The sequence below is a fragment of the Protomyctophum parallelum genome, assembly GCF_964188405.1.
Source record: "Protomyctophum parallelum genome assembly, chromosome: 18".
Classification (NCBI taxonomy): domain Eukaryota; kingdom Metazoa; phylum Chordata; class Actinopteri; order Myctophiformes; family Myctophidae; genus Protomyctophum; species Protomyctophum parallelum.
The window spans coordinates 33,543,041-33,565,826 of NC_139716.1; the positions used below are offsets into that span (position 1 = coordinate 33,543,041).

At 44.1% G+C, this 22,786-nt stretch overlaps 1 protein-coding gene across 1 annotated transcript in view; it reads right to left on the reverse strand.

The window, feature by feature from the left end:
* Positions 1–5,062: 5,062 nt before the first annotated feature.
* Positions 5,063–22,786, reverse strand: part of plcb3 (phospholipase C, beta 3 (phosphatidylinositol-specific)) — an 82,923-nt gene continuing 65,199 nt past the window's right edge. The window contains exons 23-34 of the mRNA XM_083789547.1: positions 22,131–22,235; positions 20,278–20,375; positions 19,605–19,740; positions 18,553–18,591; positions 17,978–18,087; positions 16,983–17,092; positions 15,585–15,744; positions 14,960–15,036; positions 13,484–13,573; positions 13,145–13,202; positions 11,633–11,719; positions 5,063–10,486 (exon numbers count right to left, since the gene is read on the reverse strand). Coding sequence (XP_083645673.1) covers positions 10,124–10,486; positions 11,633–11,719; positions 13,145–13,202; positions 13,484–13,573; positions 14,960–15,036; positions 15,585–15,744; positions 16,983–17,092; positions 17,978–18,087; positions 18,553–18,591; positions 19,605–19,740; positions 20,278–20,375; positions 22,131–22,235 — 1,433 coding nt within the window. The 3' untranslated portion in view covers positions 5,063–10,123. The remainder of the gene's footprint in view (positions 10,487–11,632; positions 11,720–13,144; positions 13,203–13,483; positions 13,574–14,959; positions 15,037–15,584; positions 15,745–16,982; positions 17,093–17,977; positions 18,088–18,552; positions 18,592–19,604; positions 19,741–20,277; positions 20,376–22,130; positions 22,236–22,786) is intronic.

Below are 22,786 nucleotides of genomic sequence, written 5' to 3' on the forward strand. Positions count from 1 at the left end.
ACTGCCGCATGCCAGTGCTCAGCAGCAATGGCCCGTTGCAAAGAAGTTGATATTTTACTTGTGCGATAATTCGAAGTGGTATATATTCTGTGAAGTTTATATTTTCATTGGGTGTACAAGTCATGTTTTTAATATGCCATTATCAAATGATATAGAGAGATGGTAGGGTATAGTGCCCAAGCCCTGTTAGCCATGCAGCCTACCTACAGTAGGCCTATGCATCGTCAGAGAGTATTGAACACGTCAATGAGGTGCTTCAACTAGTTAAACCTGGTTTCTGAATGGATTATGGAAAATAAGCTGTTGAATGTATTACAAACTAAATGTATTGTAATTGGTTCGATATGCTATTAGGACAGATCAGAAATTAAGCCTCTCTTTGCGGGGTGCTGCGATTGAACAGGTTAAAGAAGTTAAACTGTTAGGTAGGTGTCACTATATTGAGCAAACACTGGTCCATTCAGATCAATAATACAGTGATGAGGATGAGTAATGGCATCTATGCCATTAGAAGGTGTGCTCATCTGCTAACTAATACAACAATTAATCAGACTAGTCACACAATCTCTAGTTCTGTCAAATCTGGACTACTGTCCGGTTATCTGGTCTAGTGCATCAAAGCAAGAATTTAGTAAACTTCATCTTGCTCAGAACAGGGCAGCAAGACTAGCACTTAATTGCTCTGCCAGGACTCGTGTAGATGCTATGCATGCCAGGCTGTCATGTATGATGGTGAATGATGATGATGATGGTGTATCCCGAGAGAAGACAGACTTTGCACCCACTGCACACAAAATGAAGTTGAAACCGAGCTGCACTTCCTAACCATCTGTCCATTGTACCAAGACATCAGAGACACATACTTCCCACAAATTACAACCACACACGGAGATTTTTAAAACATGACCAATGACGAAAAACTCCCATATCAGCTGGGCGAAGTACAACAATGTGCAAACACAGCAGCAAGATTTGTGAGTTGCTGTGATAGGATATCAAATGGAACACAACCACCCTAAAGACTAATCATTGTGTATATTCCTGCACTATACCTGCATCGAGTGATCTTGGTACATGTGCTGCTTACTTTTCTAGGTAGTTCACCTTTCACCTAGTAGGCCCTATGTGTAATGGAGACCAATGTTCTTTTACTTAATTAGTGATTCTCCTCACCTGGTAGCTTCTCAAGGGTAGTTATGTGGTGATTAGTGGGTCAGAGTCAGTTCAGTTCAAGCCAGCACACAGTGAAGAGCTCTCACTGCTATGTTAAGTTAACCTTTCTATCAGGCCTTGGACAGGATAAGTCTGTAAGTTTGTGTGTTTTATTTGTTAACCTTTATGGCTCTTTAAGCATATCTTGGCTCTTAAAGCAATATGCTTGATACTTTCTAAAATGTTGATTGCATTTAGTACAGTGAGTACAACATGTTCTTTTTCATGAGTGATGCATACAAATTACTATGTTTGGTTTATTATTTTACAGTATATGACACAATGTTGTGTTCTCTTTTCTTTCTGTATTGCAGTTTTACAATTTATTCATCACTAAAGAACCTACACCAAGTCACTGCCTTTTGGATCTTTATTGGGAACTTGTTAGCTGTCTGCCAAGCCATACCAAATGTATACCAACGTATAGCAAGGGCAGAACAGTAAAAAGACTTTAAGCACAGCGGGCTTCACAGAAAGACATGGCTCAACACTGCAGTTTATTTTCTTCATCATGTCACATTCAAAAGGTGATGAAGAGCTCAAAACCAATCAGTACTGCTGCAGTAAAAGCACGTGCTAAAGCACAAGCTGCACTTGTCAAACTAGCCTATGCACACAAGGAAGCAGCAATATTAAAACAACAAGCTGATCTACAAGCTAATCTGCTGTTGCTAAAATCAGAGGAAGCTGCAGAAATTGCATCAGCTGAAGCAGACGCACTGCAATCATGTGTTCTAGAAGATGAAGTGCTTCAGCAGCAGCGTCGCCAGGACGAAGTGCTTCAGCGTCGCCAGGACGAAGTGCTTCAGCAGCAGCGTCAGCAGGACGAAGTGCTTCAGCAGCAGCGTCGCCAGGACGAAGTGCTTCAGCAGCAGCAGGACGAAGTGCTTCAGCGTCGCCAGGACGAAGTGCTTCAGCAGCAGCAGGACGAAGTGCTTCAGCAGCAGCGTCGCCAGGACGAAGTGCTTCAGCGTCGCCAGGACGAAGTGCTTCAGCGTCGCCAAGACGAAGTGCTTCAGCAGCAGAGTCAGCAGGACGAAGTGCTTCAGCGTCGCCAGGACGAAGTGCTTCAGCAGCAGCATCGCCAGGACGAAGTGCTTCAGCGTCGCCAAGACGAAGTGCTTCAGCAGCAGCAGGACGAAGTGCTTCAGCGTCGCCAGGACGAAGTGCTTCAGCAGCAGCAGGACGAAGTGCTTCAGCAGCAGCGTCGCCAGGACGAAGTGCTTCAGCGTCGCCAAGACGAAGTGCTTCAGCAGCAGCAGGACGAAGTGCTTCAGCGTCGCCAGGACGAAGTGCTTCAGCAGCAGCAGGACGAAGTGCTTCAGCAGCAGCGTCGCCAGGACGAAGTGCTTCAGTGTCGCCAGGACGAAGTGCTTCAGCGTCGCCAGGACGAAGTGCTTCAGCGTCGCCAAGACGAAGTGCTTCAGCAGCAGCGTCAGCAGGACGAAGTGCTTCAGCGTCGCCAGGACGAAGTGCTTCAGCAGCAGCGTCGCCAGGACGAAGTGCTTCAGCAGCAGCGTCGCCAGGACGAAGTGCTTCAGCAGCAGCAGGACGAAGTGCTTCAGCAGCAGCATCGCCAGGACGAAGTGCTTCAGCAGCAGCGTCGCCAGGACGAAGTGCTTCAGCGTCGCCAGGACGAAGTGCTTCAGCGTCGCCAGGACGAAGTGCTTCAGCAGCAGCAGGACGAAGTGCTTCAGCGTCGCCAGGACGAAGTGCTTCAGCAGCAGCAGGACGAAGTGCTTCAGCAGCAGCGTCGCCAGGACGAAGTGCTTCAGCAGCAGCGTCGCCAGGACGAAGTGCTTCAGCGTCGCCAGGACGAAGTGCTTCAGCGTCGCCAGGACGAAGTGCTTCAGCAGCAGCAGGACGAAGCGCTTCAGCAGCAGCGTCAGCAGGACGAAGCGCTTCAGCAGCAGCGTCAGCAGGACGAAGTGCTTCAGCAGCAGCGTCAGCAGGACAAAGTGCTTCAGCAGCGACAGGATGAAGAGCAGCAGCAGCAGTATGAAGCAGAGGAACAAAAGTCTGAAGCAGGCTATTTAAATTTTTCACACCATGTTGCAAAACATCCCATTCTTACCTCTTCATCAGTGCACCAGCTAACAATGGACAACGATGGAGAAGCTACGGTCAAACAAGAAGCTAGGGAAGAAAGATTCTTAACGGAGCGCCTATCAACTGAGGAAGATCAAGGCGGGGAGAATGAGGAAGTCTTCAACCCACCACTAAGCAATTGCCCTACCACCATTCATGTTAATAAGAAGTTCAACTGCTCTAGTCCTAGTAGAGTCAAGATCCTCTCCGATAGCTTCTGGAAGCAGGAATACCTGGACACTCTACAGCCTAGGAGGAAATGGCAGGCCGAAAAGCCCAATCTGCAAGTTGGAGATGTCATGCTGTTGGGGGACTCTCGGGTGACGGGGGGTGGGTGGCCTACAGGACTCTTCGTCAAGGCTGATCCCGGTCACGAAAAGAAAGTGAGGAAAGTTGACGTGAAGGTCATCCGACAAGCTACTCCCAAGGTGTACTCTAGACCTGTGTCAGAAGTTGTTCTTCTTCAAAAAGAGACTGTATAGTGGTATAACCAATTATACCATGCGGGGAGTGTGCTGCTTACTTTTCTAGGTAGTTCACCTTTCACCTAGTAGGCCCTATGTGTAATGGAGACCAATGTTCTTTTACTTAATTAGTGATTCTCCTCACCTGGTAGCTTCTCAAGGGTAGTTATGTGGTGATTAGTGGGTCAGAGTCAGTTCAGTTCAAGCCAGCACACAGTGAAGAGCTCTCACTGCTATGTTAAGTTAACCTTTCTATCAGGCCTTGGACAGGATAAGTCTGTAAGTTTGTGTGTTTTATTTGTTAACCTTTATGGCTCTTTAAGCATATCTTGGCTCTTAAAGCAATATGCTTGATACTTTCTAAAATGTTGATTGCATTTAGTACAGTGAGTACAACATGTTCTTTTTCATGAGTGATGCATACAAATTACTATGTTTGGTTTATTATTTTACAGTATATGACACAATGTTGTGTTCTCTTTTCTTTCTGTATTGCAGTTTTACAATTTATTCATCACTAAAGAACCTACACCAAGTCACTGCCTTTTGGATCTTTATTGGGAACTTGTTAGCTGTCTGCCAAGCCATACCAAATGTATACCAACGTATAGCAAGGGCAGAACAGTACATGTACATCATTTTTGTTTTTATTGTATTGCTGTATTGTTGTATTGTTCTTTCTGCTTTGGCAATGTAAACGTATGTTTTCTCATGCCAATAAAGCCCTTTGAATTGAATGAAAGACTGGCATACAGCCTTATTCTGTTTTTAAAGAATGTACATTCCTCAAAGAAACCCTTCAGTTTGTTTCTAGTTATTACCTGCAAATGAAAGACACGATTACAATACTAGCACTAAATGGTCACTTTACTTTTCCTCTGCCCAAAACCAATGCACTTAAGAATGTACAGAGCCATTGCATACCGCCTACATTTTATTTCAAAAGGAAACTCAAGGCAGCAATAATCAGAAAGGAAATTATATTAAATTAGGTTCTTATTATATTTTAGTTTTTTAGGTTTGTGTGTTTGTTCAGAAACATGGATCATGTACTGTATTTTATGATTTGTATTGTGATGTCCTTTTTGCCTGGACCCCAGGAAGAATAGTTTCCACTACGGTGTAGACTAATGGGGATCCTTAATAAACTAAGCTAAACATCGGTGTGTAAATGTGGGAAGTGAGGACGCTGGCGTATATAAATGCCTCCAATGTAAATTGTGCTCCACCATTAGTTTGAATGTGGCTCATTCAGTACCAAATGGAAACAAACAAACAAATTAGACAGAGTTACATAATAGTTGTAAAGTGGTTGTATTGATGTCAATGCCACAGGGGAGGAAAACATTGTTTACAAAACAAACAATAATAATAATAATACCACAGAATGATCAAAGTGCATTAATAACATTTTAAAAAGACGATGCAGAAATTGGATGTACAGTATAAAACCCTTTAACAAAGGGATGCGCCGCCATATCGGCCGCCATATCGGTGTCGGACGATGTTTGCCTCGTCAACCTTTATCCGAAAAATACGTTGACATTCCGCGGTGCGTCTGGCTTTGTTGAGCGTCTCTACCAGTGTTGATTTCGTCGACCAATACTATGACGAAAAAGGAAAACAAAATGGAAACTAAATGAAAACTAAGATAGGACAACAAAAACAAATACTAAATGTATTGACACTTTCGTCAACACATTTGAACTAGACTAGAATGTTAGGGAGGGACTAGTGGACAAGACATCCAGACCAGTATAAGTAAAAGACAAGTCATTTTACACTTGGTTGCATGCTGAAAATAGACGATCTACAGGCTCACAACACGTCGCAGCACGTCGCGTTGTGAGCTTGTATATCGGCTAGTGTAAAATCTGCCATTGCCAAAAGACATTTTAGTCGACTAAATCAACTGTAGATTTAGTCGACTAAAATCTTATGACATTTAGTCGACACAATACAGACATTCCTGGTGAGACTAAAACAAAATGAAACCCATTCAAGAGACTGTGACTAAAACTAAAATTGCCGTCAAAATCAACACTGGCTCTACGCACACGAATGGTCTGTGTTGACGGGTGGGGATGGTGACGTACTCCTACGGGCTGGGGGGCGGAGCCTGTCAGAGGGAGCGTTGGGCGGGAGGAGTAGGACGGTGGCTCTAGCCAGAGCCATAGAGTAAGACAGAGTTATGACATTGAGGGGCAGAAAATTAGGGGGGAAAACAGTTGGGCATACAAATAACAAAAGGAAAATAAAAAATATATATCGGACGAAAGTTGCCACCACCGGTGCATCCCTACATTAAACCCATGACTGAAAACAATTAAGGGCCTAAATGAGCCCAAAACTCAGGGTACCTATTCATAAAGTCATATTCTAGTAAAGGCTGCAAGAGTACAATGTGCCACGTTCATTTGGAATACTTTGGAATGGAAGTGGGTTTTGGTATCTGATCATTTTAGCAATTGCTTCAAGCTAGTCGTAGGCTATTGGTGCTAATCTGTCTACTAAAAAAAAAAAACCTTTGGAAAGCAAGATTTTAAGTCCTGTGGAGCTCCAAGTAACTTAGAGCTTTTATGAACTTTTTTAACCACTCGGTAGGCGTTCCCGCATAACCTTTGGGTACAATGATGTCACGCGCATAGCCTCTACTGTGGGGGAAATTTCGCTGAAAATAGCCGATCGACATGTTGCCATGTTATGTTTAGGATTCTCTGTTTAGGATTCTGGGCTCAATCCCGTCCTGAGTACTTGGTACGCTTTTTTATTTTATTTTCTCGCGAACGTCTCCCCCAGAATAGGGATGCATGGGGTTCAAGTGGTTTTAATAAAAAGAAAAGCCGAAGCATAATTTCTGATGCTAAAGGTGGTTGCACACTGGACGAGTTTTTCGGAAAACCGATGGAGAAACGCCGCTAAAACTCCGAAAAACGTGCTCGGCCTTTACTGTACAATCGCACCAACTGAAGATTGCAAAATAATTCTGATTATGGCCACTTGAACAAAAACAAGTGTACAGAAAAGTGTACAGAAAAACTTTCCAGACTTAATAAAAAAAAAAAAAAGCTGTTGGGCATTGCAACTACACAAAAACCAAGCTGAAATTGAATTAAATAAATCCCAAAAGAATATAAAAAAAAAAAAAACAGTTTCTGTGTTCTTTTAAAAACGCCATTAGAGCACAGTTTGAAAGCGTATGAAAATGTCAAGGATTTGGGCGATGCTGTTGCTTTGGATGGGTCAGGAATAACAATACAAAATTTAGATAAAAATTAAAGAGAACTGTGGTAAGACAGCATTATAACAGTGGTTTTCAACCCTTTTCATGCCAAGGTCCATTACTTATTCAGCATTTGACCCACGGACCACCATTTGATGACATTTAGCCTCTCAGACCCCAAAATTAAAAGATATTTAGTTGTTGTTGGATAAGATTTGGTTGACAATTCCATGCTGTACAAACATTGATCAAAATAACAATTATTCTACATTCTCTAATTGTGTAGACTTCTTGTAAATTACGTAAAGCAGATTGTTTAACTCTTGAGAGCGTGCAATTATACACTCTGAAGAGATAAAGATCTAAATCCATTTGGTTACCAACTCTCCATCATAATTATAGCTGTGGACCACCTGGAACCCTCTCAAGGCCAGTGGTCCCTGGACCACTGGTTGAAAGCCACTGGCATTGTAAGCACATTTATAAAGCACTTATACAGCATTAAAACACTCGTAATAAATGTTCATATTCATGTATGGCAACTTTGTTGGTGACGAGCCCCCAATATACATTTTACCGAAAACGCATGTGCCACAAAGTATAAATAAGTCAACATTCACCCCCCTTTCTCTCTCTCTAGCACTTGTGGTCAGTAGTATAATTCAAGTAGACGTAATACACAGGAAAACAATGTACGGAACACATATACATTAATTAATCTATGGTTGTACCCCGGTTCAAATGGAAACATTATAGGGCATAGCAGTGGCCGTGGGTTTTCTAGTTCCACTGAAAAATCTACTTTTTCATTAAATTCATTAAATCTTTCCCATAGAGAGTCACAAAGAATATTTATATCAATTGTTTTAAGCCTATAGAATCAAGCCATCCAGCTTAAAATAATTTGTAAAATCTCTATGGGTAAAATGAATGGCCGGTTAAAAAACAAGCCCACTGTTATGCCCTATATGCAGAAGTTCATACACACAATAATACATAATCTATTATCGTACCCCGCAATCCAAATGGAAGGAAAATAAAAAATACAAGTGTAGAGTTTATAAAGGTAGGGAAAGTGAATAAGTGATATTGTTTGTGTTTGTTAGATAAGTGTTAAACGGCTCTATATTATGATTGTACACATCGCTATAGAGCACAGGGTCTTCGACAGGGGTCTACAGGAATTGGAGACAAAATTGTAACTGGGACACAATGAAATGGGTACTCTCTCCTGATAAGAGGGTATGCGCATGCATATTGCATACAGTCGTTAATGTCATAATGCCGTTTAATGTAATCAGATAGGACTTTTCTGTTTGGATGTATCAAGGCCAGAGAGGCGTTTTTTGCCACTCAGTAGGCGTTCCCGCATAACTTCCGGGTATGATGACGATGTCACGCGCATACCCACTATTTGCTGAAATTGTCAAACCACCTGAAAGTGCATTTCCTGTTTTTATTAAAGATCTGCAAGAGACAGGGAGACTCCCGTTACTGAACAAACACACCAACAAATATCACTTATATACCCTACCTTTTTTACAGGCAGCTAATGAGCAAATAGCCTTCAGTAATGGGTTAAGTTACGTATTGACAAAGTAACGGACAGAGTGTTGTTAAATATAAAGTACCATTTAGTTTGTGTCAACATATTTGTGCAACATTCAAGGTCAGTGTGAATTTAGGGGATTATTCTTCAACGGCAAAGAAATCTAACCTTGACTTTGCAGGATGGAAGAATAATTGCTTCACTCGTTTCACAAACTATTTCCATCTGGGACCTCGGTAGGCTAACGCTGACAAGGCCGTCCATTTCTTCAAGCTACTTGACAGGGGACTGCATGTCTGTCAATCATATTGACGTGTCTACAATGACGTATAGTAGCTGCACCAGCAAGGAAAGTAAACAACCCCCGCAAACGACAAGTGTTAACGAACGCCTGATATCACTATCACATGACATCGGATGTCGTAGGTCATGTCTTCACTTGCTTTCAAGAATAGAAGGCGGTTTTCCAATTTTAAAGGCGATAGGACATACAATTGCAACAGGCGCTTCTCGATGGGCGTCACGTGCGTTCTCGCCAAGATCCCGCCCATAGCTGCCGCCTTGAATGTTGACGTTGTTGACGTACTGTTGTTTCAGCTAGGCTATTGGTGTAAAGTAACTAATTACATTTACGTAAGCACTGATTCAGAGCATATTTCACCAACCTTTGACAAGTCTTAGAACATTCCGGGTGCCCTCACTGCCCTCAAATGACGCGCACTGGTGTGCTAGAATCGGAAAATACTCCTGATCCACACGCCACAATCCGATTGAAAGGTACAGGCTTCTCGCGCACAGTTGTGCCATAGGAATACATTATGTGGTGTTTTTCCCACCGGCTCCGCCAAGCTTCGGAAGGCTTTTTTCTTCGGTCATGTGGTGCCCCGGGAACCCCCTTGACTTAAGTAAATAGTACAGAGTACTTTTTCCACCACTGGCTATTGGTTGTTACTTGTGATAACGCAGACGGCTTAAGGCAGGACTTTGGAGCACAGCAACAGTTGACCGGTTGCAGGCTGTCAATAAGCGATGCTTTCAAGCACTCCCGACACAATCCGGAGCGCCAAAAAGCGCTCCTCCGATCATGGATCACGCCTTCTGTGGACACCGGCCACTAAACTATTTGAGTATATTCTCAAAGGTGCAAATAATGGGCTCTAAAATCCTAAAATCCTGTACGCAGCTAAAACAATGGTGTCCCCTCAGGCTCATTATTGCCCTTACAGACAAAACTCTCTACGCCAGGCCTGTCACTCACACTACTAACGTCTCATCATAAGCAACCATTAACTCTTTCTCCCAAATGTAAAGAATAAAAATTAAATATTTCAGTATAATCCTCGGTGTTTGGATAGGCAAGGTTTTGACTCTCACACTTAGGTTCCAGTGAGATGTACGATGAAAACAAAACAAAAAAAACATTAAAAAGCTCTAAAAACTGAAGAGACGGTTTGTGATAAAACAACAAAAACGAAACAATAAAATTAATCAAAGTAAATACCCCGAATGATTACTTTCCCCACATTCTTTTATTATCATTATACACCCGACTAAATATATACTCTATATCGCTTTTTTTTACACCGATTAATTTACACCGAACGGCACCTCGCCTTCCGATAGGGCGGGGGCGTTTGACGAGCAGGAGGAGTCGGCCAATGAGGCGAGGCTATTGTCCAGGCTGCGGTTCCAACAGGAGGTCGCAGCGCTCCGGTTGGGCGTGGAGGGAAGAGTGGGCGTGGAGCAGTTGGAGGAGGGCGGGCCCGAGGCCGAGCCCTGGCTGGGGGTGGGGCTGCAGCTGCTGCCTTTGCTGCGATTGGACGACGGGGACGAGAAGAGGGCGTCGCTGCTGAGGCCCTTGCTGCTGAGCTCCGCCTCCAGGTGCTGGCAGATCTCCTGTGGCATTTGCTGAAGCTCCGCCTCCAGATCCCTGTCCAATCGGGACTCGAGCTGAACCACACACGCAGGAGACACGAATACAAGACCATGTTACCCAGGAGATAGAAACTATTCCACAAATCCAAATGCTATATAGTCTGGAACTACACCTCCTGAATGCTATATAGAGTCTGGAACTACACCTCCTGAATGCTATATAGAGTCTGGAACTACACCTCCTGAATGCTATATAGAGTCTGGAACTACACCTCCTGAATGCTATATAGTCTGGAACTACACCTCCTGAATGCTATATAGAGTCTGGAACTACACCTCCTGAATGCTATATAGAGTCTGGAACTACAACTCCTGAATGCTATATTCAGTATTTAAGTCCGACGTCATTTTGTAGTGCTACGTTACGTCCGGGTCCAAGTGGCACCAGCTCCCGTCCGCATCCCATTGTAAATAGAATATCTAAACGCGTGAATCTTTTTAAATTGACGTTATTTTTCAGAAAGGAAGCCATAGAGGGTTAAAATGGGTCTTAATGCTTCCAACTCGAGTAGAATTATTAATGTTTTGTACAAGTGTCCATGACAACAAAAATATATGATGTGGAGACAATAAAGACTATTATTATCATTATTATTGAAGGTGGCAACAGTCCATTTGCTCGGTAAAATATTTCGGGGGCATATTTACAATGTGTGCAGGCTTGAGTATGTTGAATTTAGTTTGCATTAATGAGGATTTAGTTGACACAATCAAATAAAATGGCGATACTATTCCATGTGGGGCAGACGGCCTGTCACAGCCAGATTTTGGAGAGCAGCGCAGCTTTGTTGTTGCGAGGAAAGCGGTAAAATGAGACTTTCGTGGTTGTTTTCGTCTCAGATTTAGTCCGACGGAGCGTCACAGTATAACTCCATGGGGACACAAAAGCGACACAAAAGTAGGACCCGGAAGTATCTCAGGAGGGGGCGCTCACGTCACAGCTAAAATACTGAATAGAGTCTGGAACTACCCGCCATTCCTTCGCGAGGGGGTGAAAACAACACAGCTTTCACCATTGGAATTGCATTACGGAACGTGCACATTGTTTGATTTGATTTATTTGATGCAACAAATGCATGATACAATTATCACTATCTTCAACCCACTTCACTCTGCCTTCCCAGAGCCAAACTATCTGCGTACGTGCGTGCGTGCTCTCACCAGTGGAAGCTCGTCGTCTATGTGTTGCAGAACCTCTTTCTGTCTCTGTACCAGTTTGTCATGTCTCAGGGGCTGAGCCACCTCCAACTGAGAGAAAATGTACAATTTACAATGTAGGCATTTAGCAGACGCTCTTAATCCAGAGCGACTTTACAGTAAAGCAAGAACAACACATGGTAATACATAAAATACATAAAGAAATACTCATCAAGGATCATAAGTAAGCTAAGAACCTAACATCAGTCTAACAGTAGAATATGAAACTACTACTACAATGAAACTAGAAAAGAAAGGGGGAAAAAAAGAACATTGCATGGATGCACCTGGGGCGTATCCTCAGTGATGTATCCCAATGTCCTCTGGGTTTCGGGTCTTGCAACATCATACCCCTCACTCAGGTGACCCAGCCGGGGTGATCAAGTCCCGACTTACGTCCCAGTAGCTACCCTCGATCCGTCCCATTAAGGGCCACACAATCCGCTGCTTCAGAACTACTCTGCCGGGACTGGGAGGTAGAACCATCCGGCGCGTGGAGGCATAGAATGGAGGGACTAGGCTCTGTGGGTTGACTCCTGGCCGGGCCCCTCCTATGCCTCACCAGGTCCACTCCTGCTCTCACCAGGTGGCGTGCAGCCAGGACCTGTGCGTTGCACCAGATTCTCAACACCAGACACTTCATTCGGGAGTGGTGGATTCTGCAGGCTCCACCTGCAGGGAAACGGTGGTGCAGAAGGCACGGAGGACACAGGCTGGGGCGCTAACCCGGACCATACTGCTCACCCAGATTCCGTCTACATTCCGGCTTTCACCAATCTCTCCGGTGGTCCAACTATAAGTATACACTATAGAGTGCTATGTCTACATAAACTACATCTAATTTACATCTAAATCTAAATGACATAAGTTTAGACTTTGCACCTGTAAGGTCGAGGCCAGGGCAAGTGCTACGGCAAGTTCTGGAGTCTGAAGAGGTGAGTTTTCAGACTATGGTGTTTTCAGACTACACAGTCAGAATGATGTGTTTTGGCTCCTCCAGCACCTTCAATACGATCCAGCCTCTATTGCTCGCAGAGAAGCTTGTGCTGACGGGGGTGGACCCAGGACTGGTGGCATGGATCACTAGTAACTAGGTAGTATGTATGCGAGTATGTGAGACTGCAGGGTGGTCGGTAAAAAGTGTTGATTTCGTCAAATAATACCAATACGACAAAAGAAAATCGTCGACTACCTTTTTTCACTGAGGAAAACTAAATGGAAACTAAATGAAAAATAAGCTATGATGACTAAAACTAAGACTAAATATATTGACAAGTTCGCCAACAAATAAAAACTAGACTAAAATGTTAGGAAGGGACTAGTGTAAAAGAGATCCAGTATAAGTAATTTTACACTTGGTTGCATGCTGAAAATAGCCAATCTACAAGCTCGCAAGGTGTTGCTGGGTCTGTGCGTGGTTGTGTGTGTGTGCGTGTGTGTGCGTGTGCGTGTGTGTGCGTGTGCGTGCGCACTCACCCTGCGGATTAATGAGACCGAGTCTGAAATGTGTTTCCTGTTGATTTCATTTAGATCCCTAGGAGAGAGACAGAGAGAGAGAGAGAGGGGGGGGGGGGGGGGAGTGAGGGAGAGAGATACAGAGAGAGAGACACACACACATACACACACTGAGAGTGAGAAGACAGTAGGGTATCAAACAAAATCATTACATTTGAGTATCCTGGTATTATGTTTCATGAACGCACGCACGCGCGCGCGCACACACGCACACACACACACACACACACACACACACACACACACACACACGCACACGCACACGCACACGCACACGCACACGCACACGCACACGCTTACGTCTCAGCCTTGTCCTTGTCTCGACTCTTGGCTTCGCTGATGCTGTTCAGTCTTTTCCTGTCCAGTATCTGCTTCAACTCTTTCTTCTCTCTGGACACGCACACACACACACACACACACACACACACACACACACACAGAAATAACGCTGTAATGTTTTCATGATGCCAAAAGACAAAAACACTCCCACTAACTCCTGCATTTAATACGTAATCCCTTCATTTCAATTAGCATGGCTACACAGCGCCAATACGTATGCCGGTGGGAATGTGTCATGGACACGATCCCACCGTATCAGCACCCATGGGGCGCAGGTCGGTCTCGATGGGTTTTGAGGTGGTTAGTGTTTGAGGAGCGGAGGGTTGAAGGGAGACTAATTCCTTGAGGTAGGATGGAGCGTCGCCGTGGATGCACTGATGGGTTGGCGGGGAGATCTTGTATTCAGTCCAAAATGAGACAGGGAGCCAGTGGTGGAGTGAGCGGAGGATGGGTGTGATGTGCTCGTATTTACACACTCTCATCAGGATCCTAGCAGCGCTGTTCTGGATGAATTTGAGCCTTTGAAGGCTCTTGCTAGGGACCCTGATGAGTAGTGCATTAGACTACGTTGGACTACTGGACCTGGAGGAGACAAAGGCGACAAAGGCGTGGACCAGCTTTTCGGCATCAGGCAGTGTGAGGGTGGGACGGAGTTTGGCCATGTTCTTGAGATAGAAAAATGATGTTTGGTGATTGATGTGGGCCTCGTAGTCATTCTAGCACCCAGGTTTGTGACGACAGATGCAAGTGGGATGTCCTGGCCGGAGAAGGTAGATGCTAGTTATGGGGGATGATTGAACTTGGTGTGGGGTGCCGATGAGAATGGCTTCTGTTCCTTTATTAGTCCGATCGCTAGAACACTGCCGCGGCACGACAATGGACGATTATCACTTCCGGGTCATTCGGCCGGATAGCGCTTCTTCTTCTCTGCTTATGTCGGTGCATTCTGTTGGCACTGGCCTCCTGTTACCGCCTATGGTAACGGAAGGGATTGTGTTAAGGAACGGCTGAAGTGCTGGCTGGGCTCGAGTTTTGCTTGCTCAAAAATAACCCACTGTGTGTTTGCACCATGTGGCGGACGGGGCAGCGCCGTCTAGCAGCCTGTACAGCCAGCAGCAGCAGCGCGCCTGTGGAATACGCTACAAGTGAATTAATATATGAATCAATGCCTAGTCCGGTCACCAGACCCAAAGCCAGACAAAATACGTGACCAATGGGACACTTGTTGTATAATAATCTTTGCTGTAGCCTAGTAATTAATTATGTCAGGGAATCACTTTATTATAAGTGGAAATTCAACTTATAATAATAATTATCATTATTATTAGTATTATCATCATTCATATTATTGTAGAATGAATGAAAATATGAATAATAATAATCATTAAAAACATATATATAGGAACTGTTAACCTACGCTTTGAACCTGTCACTTACTTTTCACAGGTTTCTTTCAGTTTCTTCAGCTGGCCTGATTGGCACTCAACGGCCGTCTTTTTGAGTGTCTGAAAGGCCTGCACACACACACACACGCACACACACGCACACACACACACACACACACACACACACACACACACACACGATTTTGATCAGAAATCTTTGCAGTCGAACATATGTAAATCTAAATGATCAAAGCCTAGGTGTAGTTCTATATTATAGCATTCGTAGATTGTGGAAGGGGTGTCTAAGTTTGTTTAAGTAAAAATTAAATAGATTGATTTAAAATCTTTTCAAACTGGTGACAATTGAAATCATGATTGAATCGCAATATGAATCGTGATGCAAACAGCAGAGGGTGCGTAAAAAAATAAAATAAAATACAGGATCTTTGTAAGAGAATTGATTAAAACAGAGTTTCAGTCATTTGCTGCTGTATTGAAAAGAAGATAAGACAATATTAATACTGGATTTGTGTGTATGTGTGTGCACGTTTGTGTGCATGTACGTGCACCTCTCTGATGTGTGTGCGCCTCCTCCCTCTCTCCAGGGTGTGTGTGTGTGTGTGTGTGTGTGTGTGTGTGTGTGTGTGTGTGTTTGTGTGTGCATGTCTTGCGCGCACCTCTATGAGGTGTGCGCGTCGCTTCTCTCCCTCCAGCGTGTGTTGTTGCTGCCGTATAGTCATCAGCTCCTTCATCTGCCACTCGCGCAGCTGGACGTTCTGTTTCATCAGGTCCTGGTCCAGATCCGCTAGCTGTCGCTGGACCGGCTCACCTGACTCACTGAGAGAACACACACACACACACACACACACACACACACACACACACACACACATTTTAGTTATTTATTTGAACTAGAGCGGTGCCGTGGGTCTGACGACTGACTCGACACCGGGCTGCACTGCACTTATATTGTCAGGACCTCTATATAAACAACAGTGCTGAGAAACGGGCACTTGTTTTTTGTCTCTTCATCTGGAGCAAGAAGCTTGCTTGATTTGCCAACCCTTCTGGCCGCCACATAGAAACTGGCCATGGCTGAAGAAGTATCAACACCCATTTAATGGCATTTCTATCTCTGGGACCCCCAGTTTATATTGTAAAATCAATGTTAATTAAACTGGGTACAAATGGAACAAAACGTTAGGCTCAAGTTGGTTAGATAGATAGATAGATAGATACTCTATTTGTCCTTTCGGAAATTTGTTTTGTGCACAGCAGTCATCAGGATATACATAAAACATGCAAACAAACAGATCACACAGTAAATAGACAATACAGAAACAGTGCCAACAGAAGGCCACCAGTCATAGTTCCAAGAGGCATCACATCACACTTTATGCACGGAACTGAGATGGGGCCTGTTTGTTCATAAGCCCTATACTTATGGGAACAAACGATCTTGAGGCCCTAGCCTGCAGGGAAGGTACCATATACCGTCGCCCTGATGGTAAAAGATGGTATTGGCTGTATAACGGGTGTGTGTTGTCCCTAGTAATAGCTTTCCCCTTCCTGAGTACCCGGGTCTCATACATTGAGGTCATACTCTCAAATCGTACCCCAGCTATTTTACTGGACACGCTGATGATTTTATGGAGTTTGTTCTTATTAACCAATGATAATGAGCCATACCATGAAACAAAACAAAATGTCAATGCATGAGTTAAGTTCATCAAGATCAGTTCCATTTGTATACTCTCAGACTTACAGACCCATAAGGGTCCAGTTGTTAATTCAACTGGGTACAAATGGAACCAAATGTTAGGCTCCATTTGTACACTCTCAAAATATACAAATGGAACATCACGTGACATCATCAGGGAGATATACTGAACAACATATTTAATTTAGAATTACATTATGTATAACATTATATACGGTATTATAATTAGGCTTTGATTATCGATTGCGCCACGTTGCTGCACGGCCGAAAGGCGTTGCATTGCCGTATCGATTATGTTTGTGTGCGTGTGTGGCTGTGCGTGCGTGTGTGCGCATGTGTGCGTGCGTGCACATACTTCTTCTTGAGGCTCCGCTTCAGGTGTTTCTCCATCTGACTGCGTCTGCGCTGCGTGTCAGACTGAATCTGGTTGGACCTGCTCTTCTGCTCCTTGCTGTGAGTCCACACCTGCGCGCGCGCACACACACACACACACACACACACACACACACACACACACACACACACACACACACACACACACACACACACACACACACACACACACACACACACACACACACACACACACACACACACAGCAGTACTGCACTTGAGTACAATGTTTATGACGCACTTGTCTATGACGCACTTAGTATTTCCAATTTCCAATACTTTTACTTCGACTCCACTACATCTCAAGAGTCCAAATATTGTACTTTTACTCCACGAAATGTATTTGAAAACTTGAGTTACTGCGGTAGTTAATTAGATTATTGCGACAAAAGGTCACAGTTAACTACCGTAATTTCCGGACTATAAGCCGCACCTGAATATAAGCCGCACCAGCCAAATTTAGGGAAAATCCCATATACAAGCCGCACCGGACTATAAGCCGCACCGGACTATAAGCCGCAGCTACGTTAGCTCAGAGCCTGAGATGGCTCTGCGTTAGCTGTAAAAATCCATAGATTAGCCGCACCGTTGTATAAGCCGCAGGGTTCAAATCATGGGTAAAAAGCCGCGGCTTATAGTCCGGAAATTACGGTATATGGAATACAGAAAACAGCTGATCTGCAGGCTCACAACGCATCAATTTGTTACACATTCTGGAGCTTGTCGATCTGCTATTTTTGGCAAGGGGATTTGCTAAGGATGGAACAGAGCAGGTACAGAGCAGTGTAGAGGCTCTGTATGACTGAAGCATCTGAACACTGAACATCTAAAGAGCCTCACTTTTCTTGTTTCAGTATGAGTGCCTTTTTGTTGTACGTGTGTATGTAGTTTATTTACCTTGGTGTGTGCGTGCGTGCGTGCGTGTGTGCGTGTGTGCGTGCGTGCGTGCGTGCATACCTTCTTCAGGTGTTTCTTGTGGATCTCTTTCAGTTCCTTGCAGTGTTTCTTCATTAATTTAACATAGCTCTTCTGTTGCTTTATCTCATCTAGAGACTGAGCCTGGATGTCTGGGAGAGAGACAGAGAGAGAGAGAGAGAGAGAGAGAGATGTAACTATCAGAATGTAACCCAGGTAAAGGAATGAGTCACGGTGGAAGTTTAACTAACGTTTTCCACCTGTCCAAAGTCATTTATGATAGCAGACATAGGCCTCATACACACATATCAAACGCGTTTTCTGTGTCCCGTCTGTGTTTAATGGCCGCCACAATGCAATTCCAATGGGAGTCACGTGGTTTGACCAAACATTTGTGTTTGATGATGGCTGTGTTCTGCCCATCAAACACAAATGTGCTTGTAGATCGGCTATTTTTGCCCTCTCCATCATCAAAGTTGCCCGCCCCCAGATGTAGAATATATAGTAAATACATATAATAAGAAGGTTGATGATTAGGATTATGTTTACAGTGTTGAGGTGGAAGTGAGGAGACAGGAAAATAAACAGAAAACTGACGGGATTGTTTTTTTTTTTACCTCCGAGGACAGTAGCTATGAGGTCCTCTTTTTGACCTGCTGACGCACACACACACGCACACACGCACACACGCACACACACACACACACACACACACACACACACACACACACACACGACAGAGACGGACAGAATGTGTGAAATGGAATCAGCAACAACATTTACATGATGGTAAATGTGTTACATAAATATACAAACATAAACCACCTGTTGTGTTGGAACAGGATAATTACAGTGTTGGAAAGGCACTAAAGTAAGTCATTACTGAAGGTAATACCGTATTGTTACTTTTTGTCCACTAACTAGTAACATATGTACATACAACAACACATACAATTTTGAGGTATTTGTAAACTTTATTTCCAATTTAAAATACTTTTACTTCTACTTTTTTACTCCACAACAATTATTGAAAAACTTTAGTTACTAGTTACTTTGGAGATCTTATGTATTAGAAAACATACATTAACCACAACCATATATGCATTTCAGCCAGTTGAACATAGCAGATCTACAAGCTCGTGAGTCGTGATGCAACGCATTGTGAGCTTGTAGATCGGCTATTTTCAAAAGATTTTGCACACATTTTGAACTTGTGAAAATAGGACTTCTGCAATATTTACTTTTAGTACTTTAAGTAACGGTACATTTTGATGCTGATACTTTTGTTCTTTTACTCAAGTACTTCTACTTGTAACGGAGTACATTTACATTGCAGTATTGATACTTTTAAAACATTTTTCCACCACTGATAACTAATTACTTTACATTCTGAGTAATAATATTACTAATATGTTACAATTTTCCAAAAGTAACTAGTTAGTATTTTCTGTACTGTGCCTGTGGGCTTGAGTGTTTATTTAAAATGGTTGGGGTGGAGTTGCTTTGCAGGCTGCTGATCCGGTCTAGATCTAGACTCTAGAGCGGATACAGAAACCATTGCACACGTCTGTACGTGTGAAATATTGCATGTGGAAGGGGCGAGGTAATAAATAAATAATGAACAAGTTACATTTGGCAGAGAGTAATAAGTAACAAAACACGTGCTCACTAGGCGTGGGTAACCCGATGACGTCAGACACCTCCTCCGGCGAGGATGGGGGCGTGTTGGGGACGGGGGAGGGGAGCCCGCTGAAGATGACATCACTATCGTCCGTCTCTCCATCTGTTGACTGGCTGGCGACATGCTGAGAGGACACACACGCACACGCACACAAGGTCAACGCAAAGACAAGAAGTTGTGCGAACGGGTGCGGTGCGAACAGGGCGCCGTGAACTGGCGCTGCGGCGCGAACAAAGCGAACGTATCTTACAAGCGTATTTTCACACAGCGAATGGCACTCTCATTATAAACGATATTCAATATATTGCAAGAGATTCCATCAACGATATATCATGATATCTGTAACTGATTTTTTTTTTTACCTGGAATTATGAAACTGGCCAAAAAGTACATGAATCCTGCCTCCTCCAAACAGTAAAACACTGACTGCAACTTTGCAACCTGTCCACAACTTGTCTGTCCACAACAATGGGTAGCCTACTACTACTAACTAGTCAATATCACGATATTGGGAGGATGATACAATATGTATTGCGATATAGATATATTGGCACACCCCTACTGACTGTGAGTACTTAAAACGTAAGCAAATTTGAGTGGGGAACAGAGGGGCGGGGTCACGGGGGAGGGCTGTCATCCAATGAGGTTACGGCTCTCTCACCTCAGCGTTATCCTCCATGAGAGAAGCCAGCTGGATGTCCCTCTGGTCCAACAGACTGTTGATGTGTATCTGAGGGTTGGTCAACCACTCTGCATACTCTGGAACGCACACACACATACGCACACACGCACACACACACACACACACAGGAGAACATCATTAAAGACTGATGTTTTTCTGAGGGTTGGTCAACCACTCTACATACTCTGGAGAACGAACACACACCCATGCGCGTGCGGACGCACGCACAGTTCCAGCCATTGTGATACACAGGGTGGTTGTGGGTTTTCTTACCTTGGTGTTCATTAGGGATGTAGTGGGGCGTTTTGGGTAGTGTAGTGCATTTACCTTGGTGTTCATTAGGGATGTAGTGGGGCGTTGTGGGTAGTGTAGTGCATTTACCTTGGTGTTCATTAGGGATGTAGTGGGGCGTTGTGGGTAGTGTAGTGCATTTACCTTGGTGTTCATTAGGGATGTAGTGGGGCGTTGTGGGTAGTGTAGTGCATTTACCTTGGTGTTCATTAGGGATGTAGTGGGGCGTTTTGGGTAGTGTAGTGCATTTACCTTGGTGTTCATTAGGGATGTAGTGGGGCGTTTTGGGTAGTGTAGTGCATTTACCTTGGTGTTCATTAGGGATGTAGTGGGGGTTGTGGGTAGTGTAGTGCATTTACCTTGGTGTTCATTAGGGATGTAGTGGGGGGTTGTGGGTAGTGTAGTGCATTTACCTTGGTGTTCATTAGGGATGTAGTGGGGGTTGTGGGTAGTGTAGTGCATTTACCTTGGTGTTCATTAGGGATGTAGTGGGGCGTTGTGGGTAGTGTAGTGCATTTACCTTGGTGTTCATTAGGGATGTAGTGGGGCGTTGTGGGTAGTGTAGTGCATTTACCTTGGTGTTCATTAGGGATGTAGTGGGGCGTTGTGGGTAGTGTAGTGCATTTACCTTGGTGTTCATTAGGGATGTAGTGGGGGTTGTGGGTAGTGTAGTGCATTTACCTTGGTGTTCATTAGGGATGTAGTGGGGCGTTGTGGGTAGTGTAGTGCATTTACCTTGGTGTTCATTAGGGATGTAGTGGGGCGTTGTGGGTAGTGTAGTGCATTTACCTTGGTGTTCATTAGGGATGTAGTGGGGCGTTGTGGGTAGTGTAGTGCATTTACCTTGGTGTTCATTAGGGATGTAGTGGGGGTTGTGGGTAGTGTAGTGCATTTACCTTGGTGTTCATTAGGGATGTAGTGGGGCGTTGTGGGTAGTGTAGTGCATTTACCTTGGTGTTCATTAGGGATGTAGTGGGGCGTTGTGGGTAGTGTAGTGCATTTACCTTGGTGTTCATTAGGGATGTAGTGGGGCGTTGTGGGTAGTGTAGTGCATTTACCTTGGTGTTCATTAGGGATGTAGTGGGGTGTTGTGGGTAGTGTAGTGCATTTACCTTGGTGTTCATTAGGGATGTAGTGGGGGTTGTGGGTAGTGTAGTGCATTTACCTTGGTGTTCATTAGGGATGTAGTGGGGGTTGTGGGTAGTGTAGTGCATTTACCTTGGTGTTCATTAGGGATGTAGTGGGGGTTGTGGGTAGTGTAGTGCATTTACCTTGGTGTTCATTAGGGATGTAGTGGGGCGTTGTGGGTAGTGTAGTGCATTTACCTTGGTGTTCATTAGGGATGTAGTGGGGCGTTGTGGGTAGTGTAGTGCATTTACCTTGGTGTTCATTAGGGATGTAGTGGGGGGTTGTGGGTAGTGTAGTGCATTTACCTTGGTGTTCATTAGGGATGTAGTGGGGCGTTGTGGGTAGTGTAGTGCATTTACCTTGGTGTTCATTAGGGATGTAGTGGGGGGTTGTGGGTAGTGTAGTGCATTTACCTTGGTGTTCATTAGGGATGTAGTCCTGTGCTTCGGTATAGACCAGCAGTGAAGGCAGAGTGAGCGGTTGGTTCATTTCGTTCTTCAGGTTGATGTAGTGATAACCTGAAAGACATTACACAATGTTTAATAATGTAGTGATAACCTGAGAGACATTACACAATGTTTAACCGTCTACTTTATTACAGAATATACATACATATAAATGTTTTAAATATTGGTCTTAGATTAGATTAGCCTGCCTTATAACTTCATAGATTGTTTTTTGTATTGTCCCTGTCAAATAAACATATTTTTTTATCTTCATCTTTTTTATTGAGTGGTTCTCAAAGTGGCGTCCGGGGACCCCCAGGGGTGCTTGGGGGGAATGCCAGGGGGTCCACAGCTAGTTAGGAACCAAATGGACCCTTATGGGACTGTAACTCTGAGAGTGTACAAATGGAACCACGTGGATTTAGTTAAATTAACATTGATTTTACAATATAAATTAGGGTCCCGGAGATAGAAATGCCATTAAATGGGGGTCTGTGAATTTTGTAACGAAAAGGCCTTGTGCACTCCTACACACTGTGTTAAAATGGTTCAGAGTCACTGCCAGAGACATACAAATCTTGTCTTATGGGGGTCCTTTTGCATACCTTTTTAAATGGGGGTCC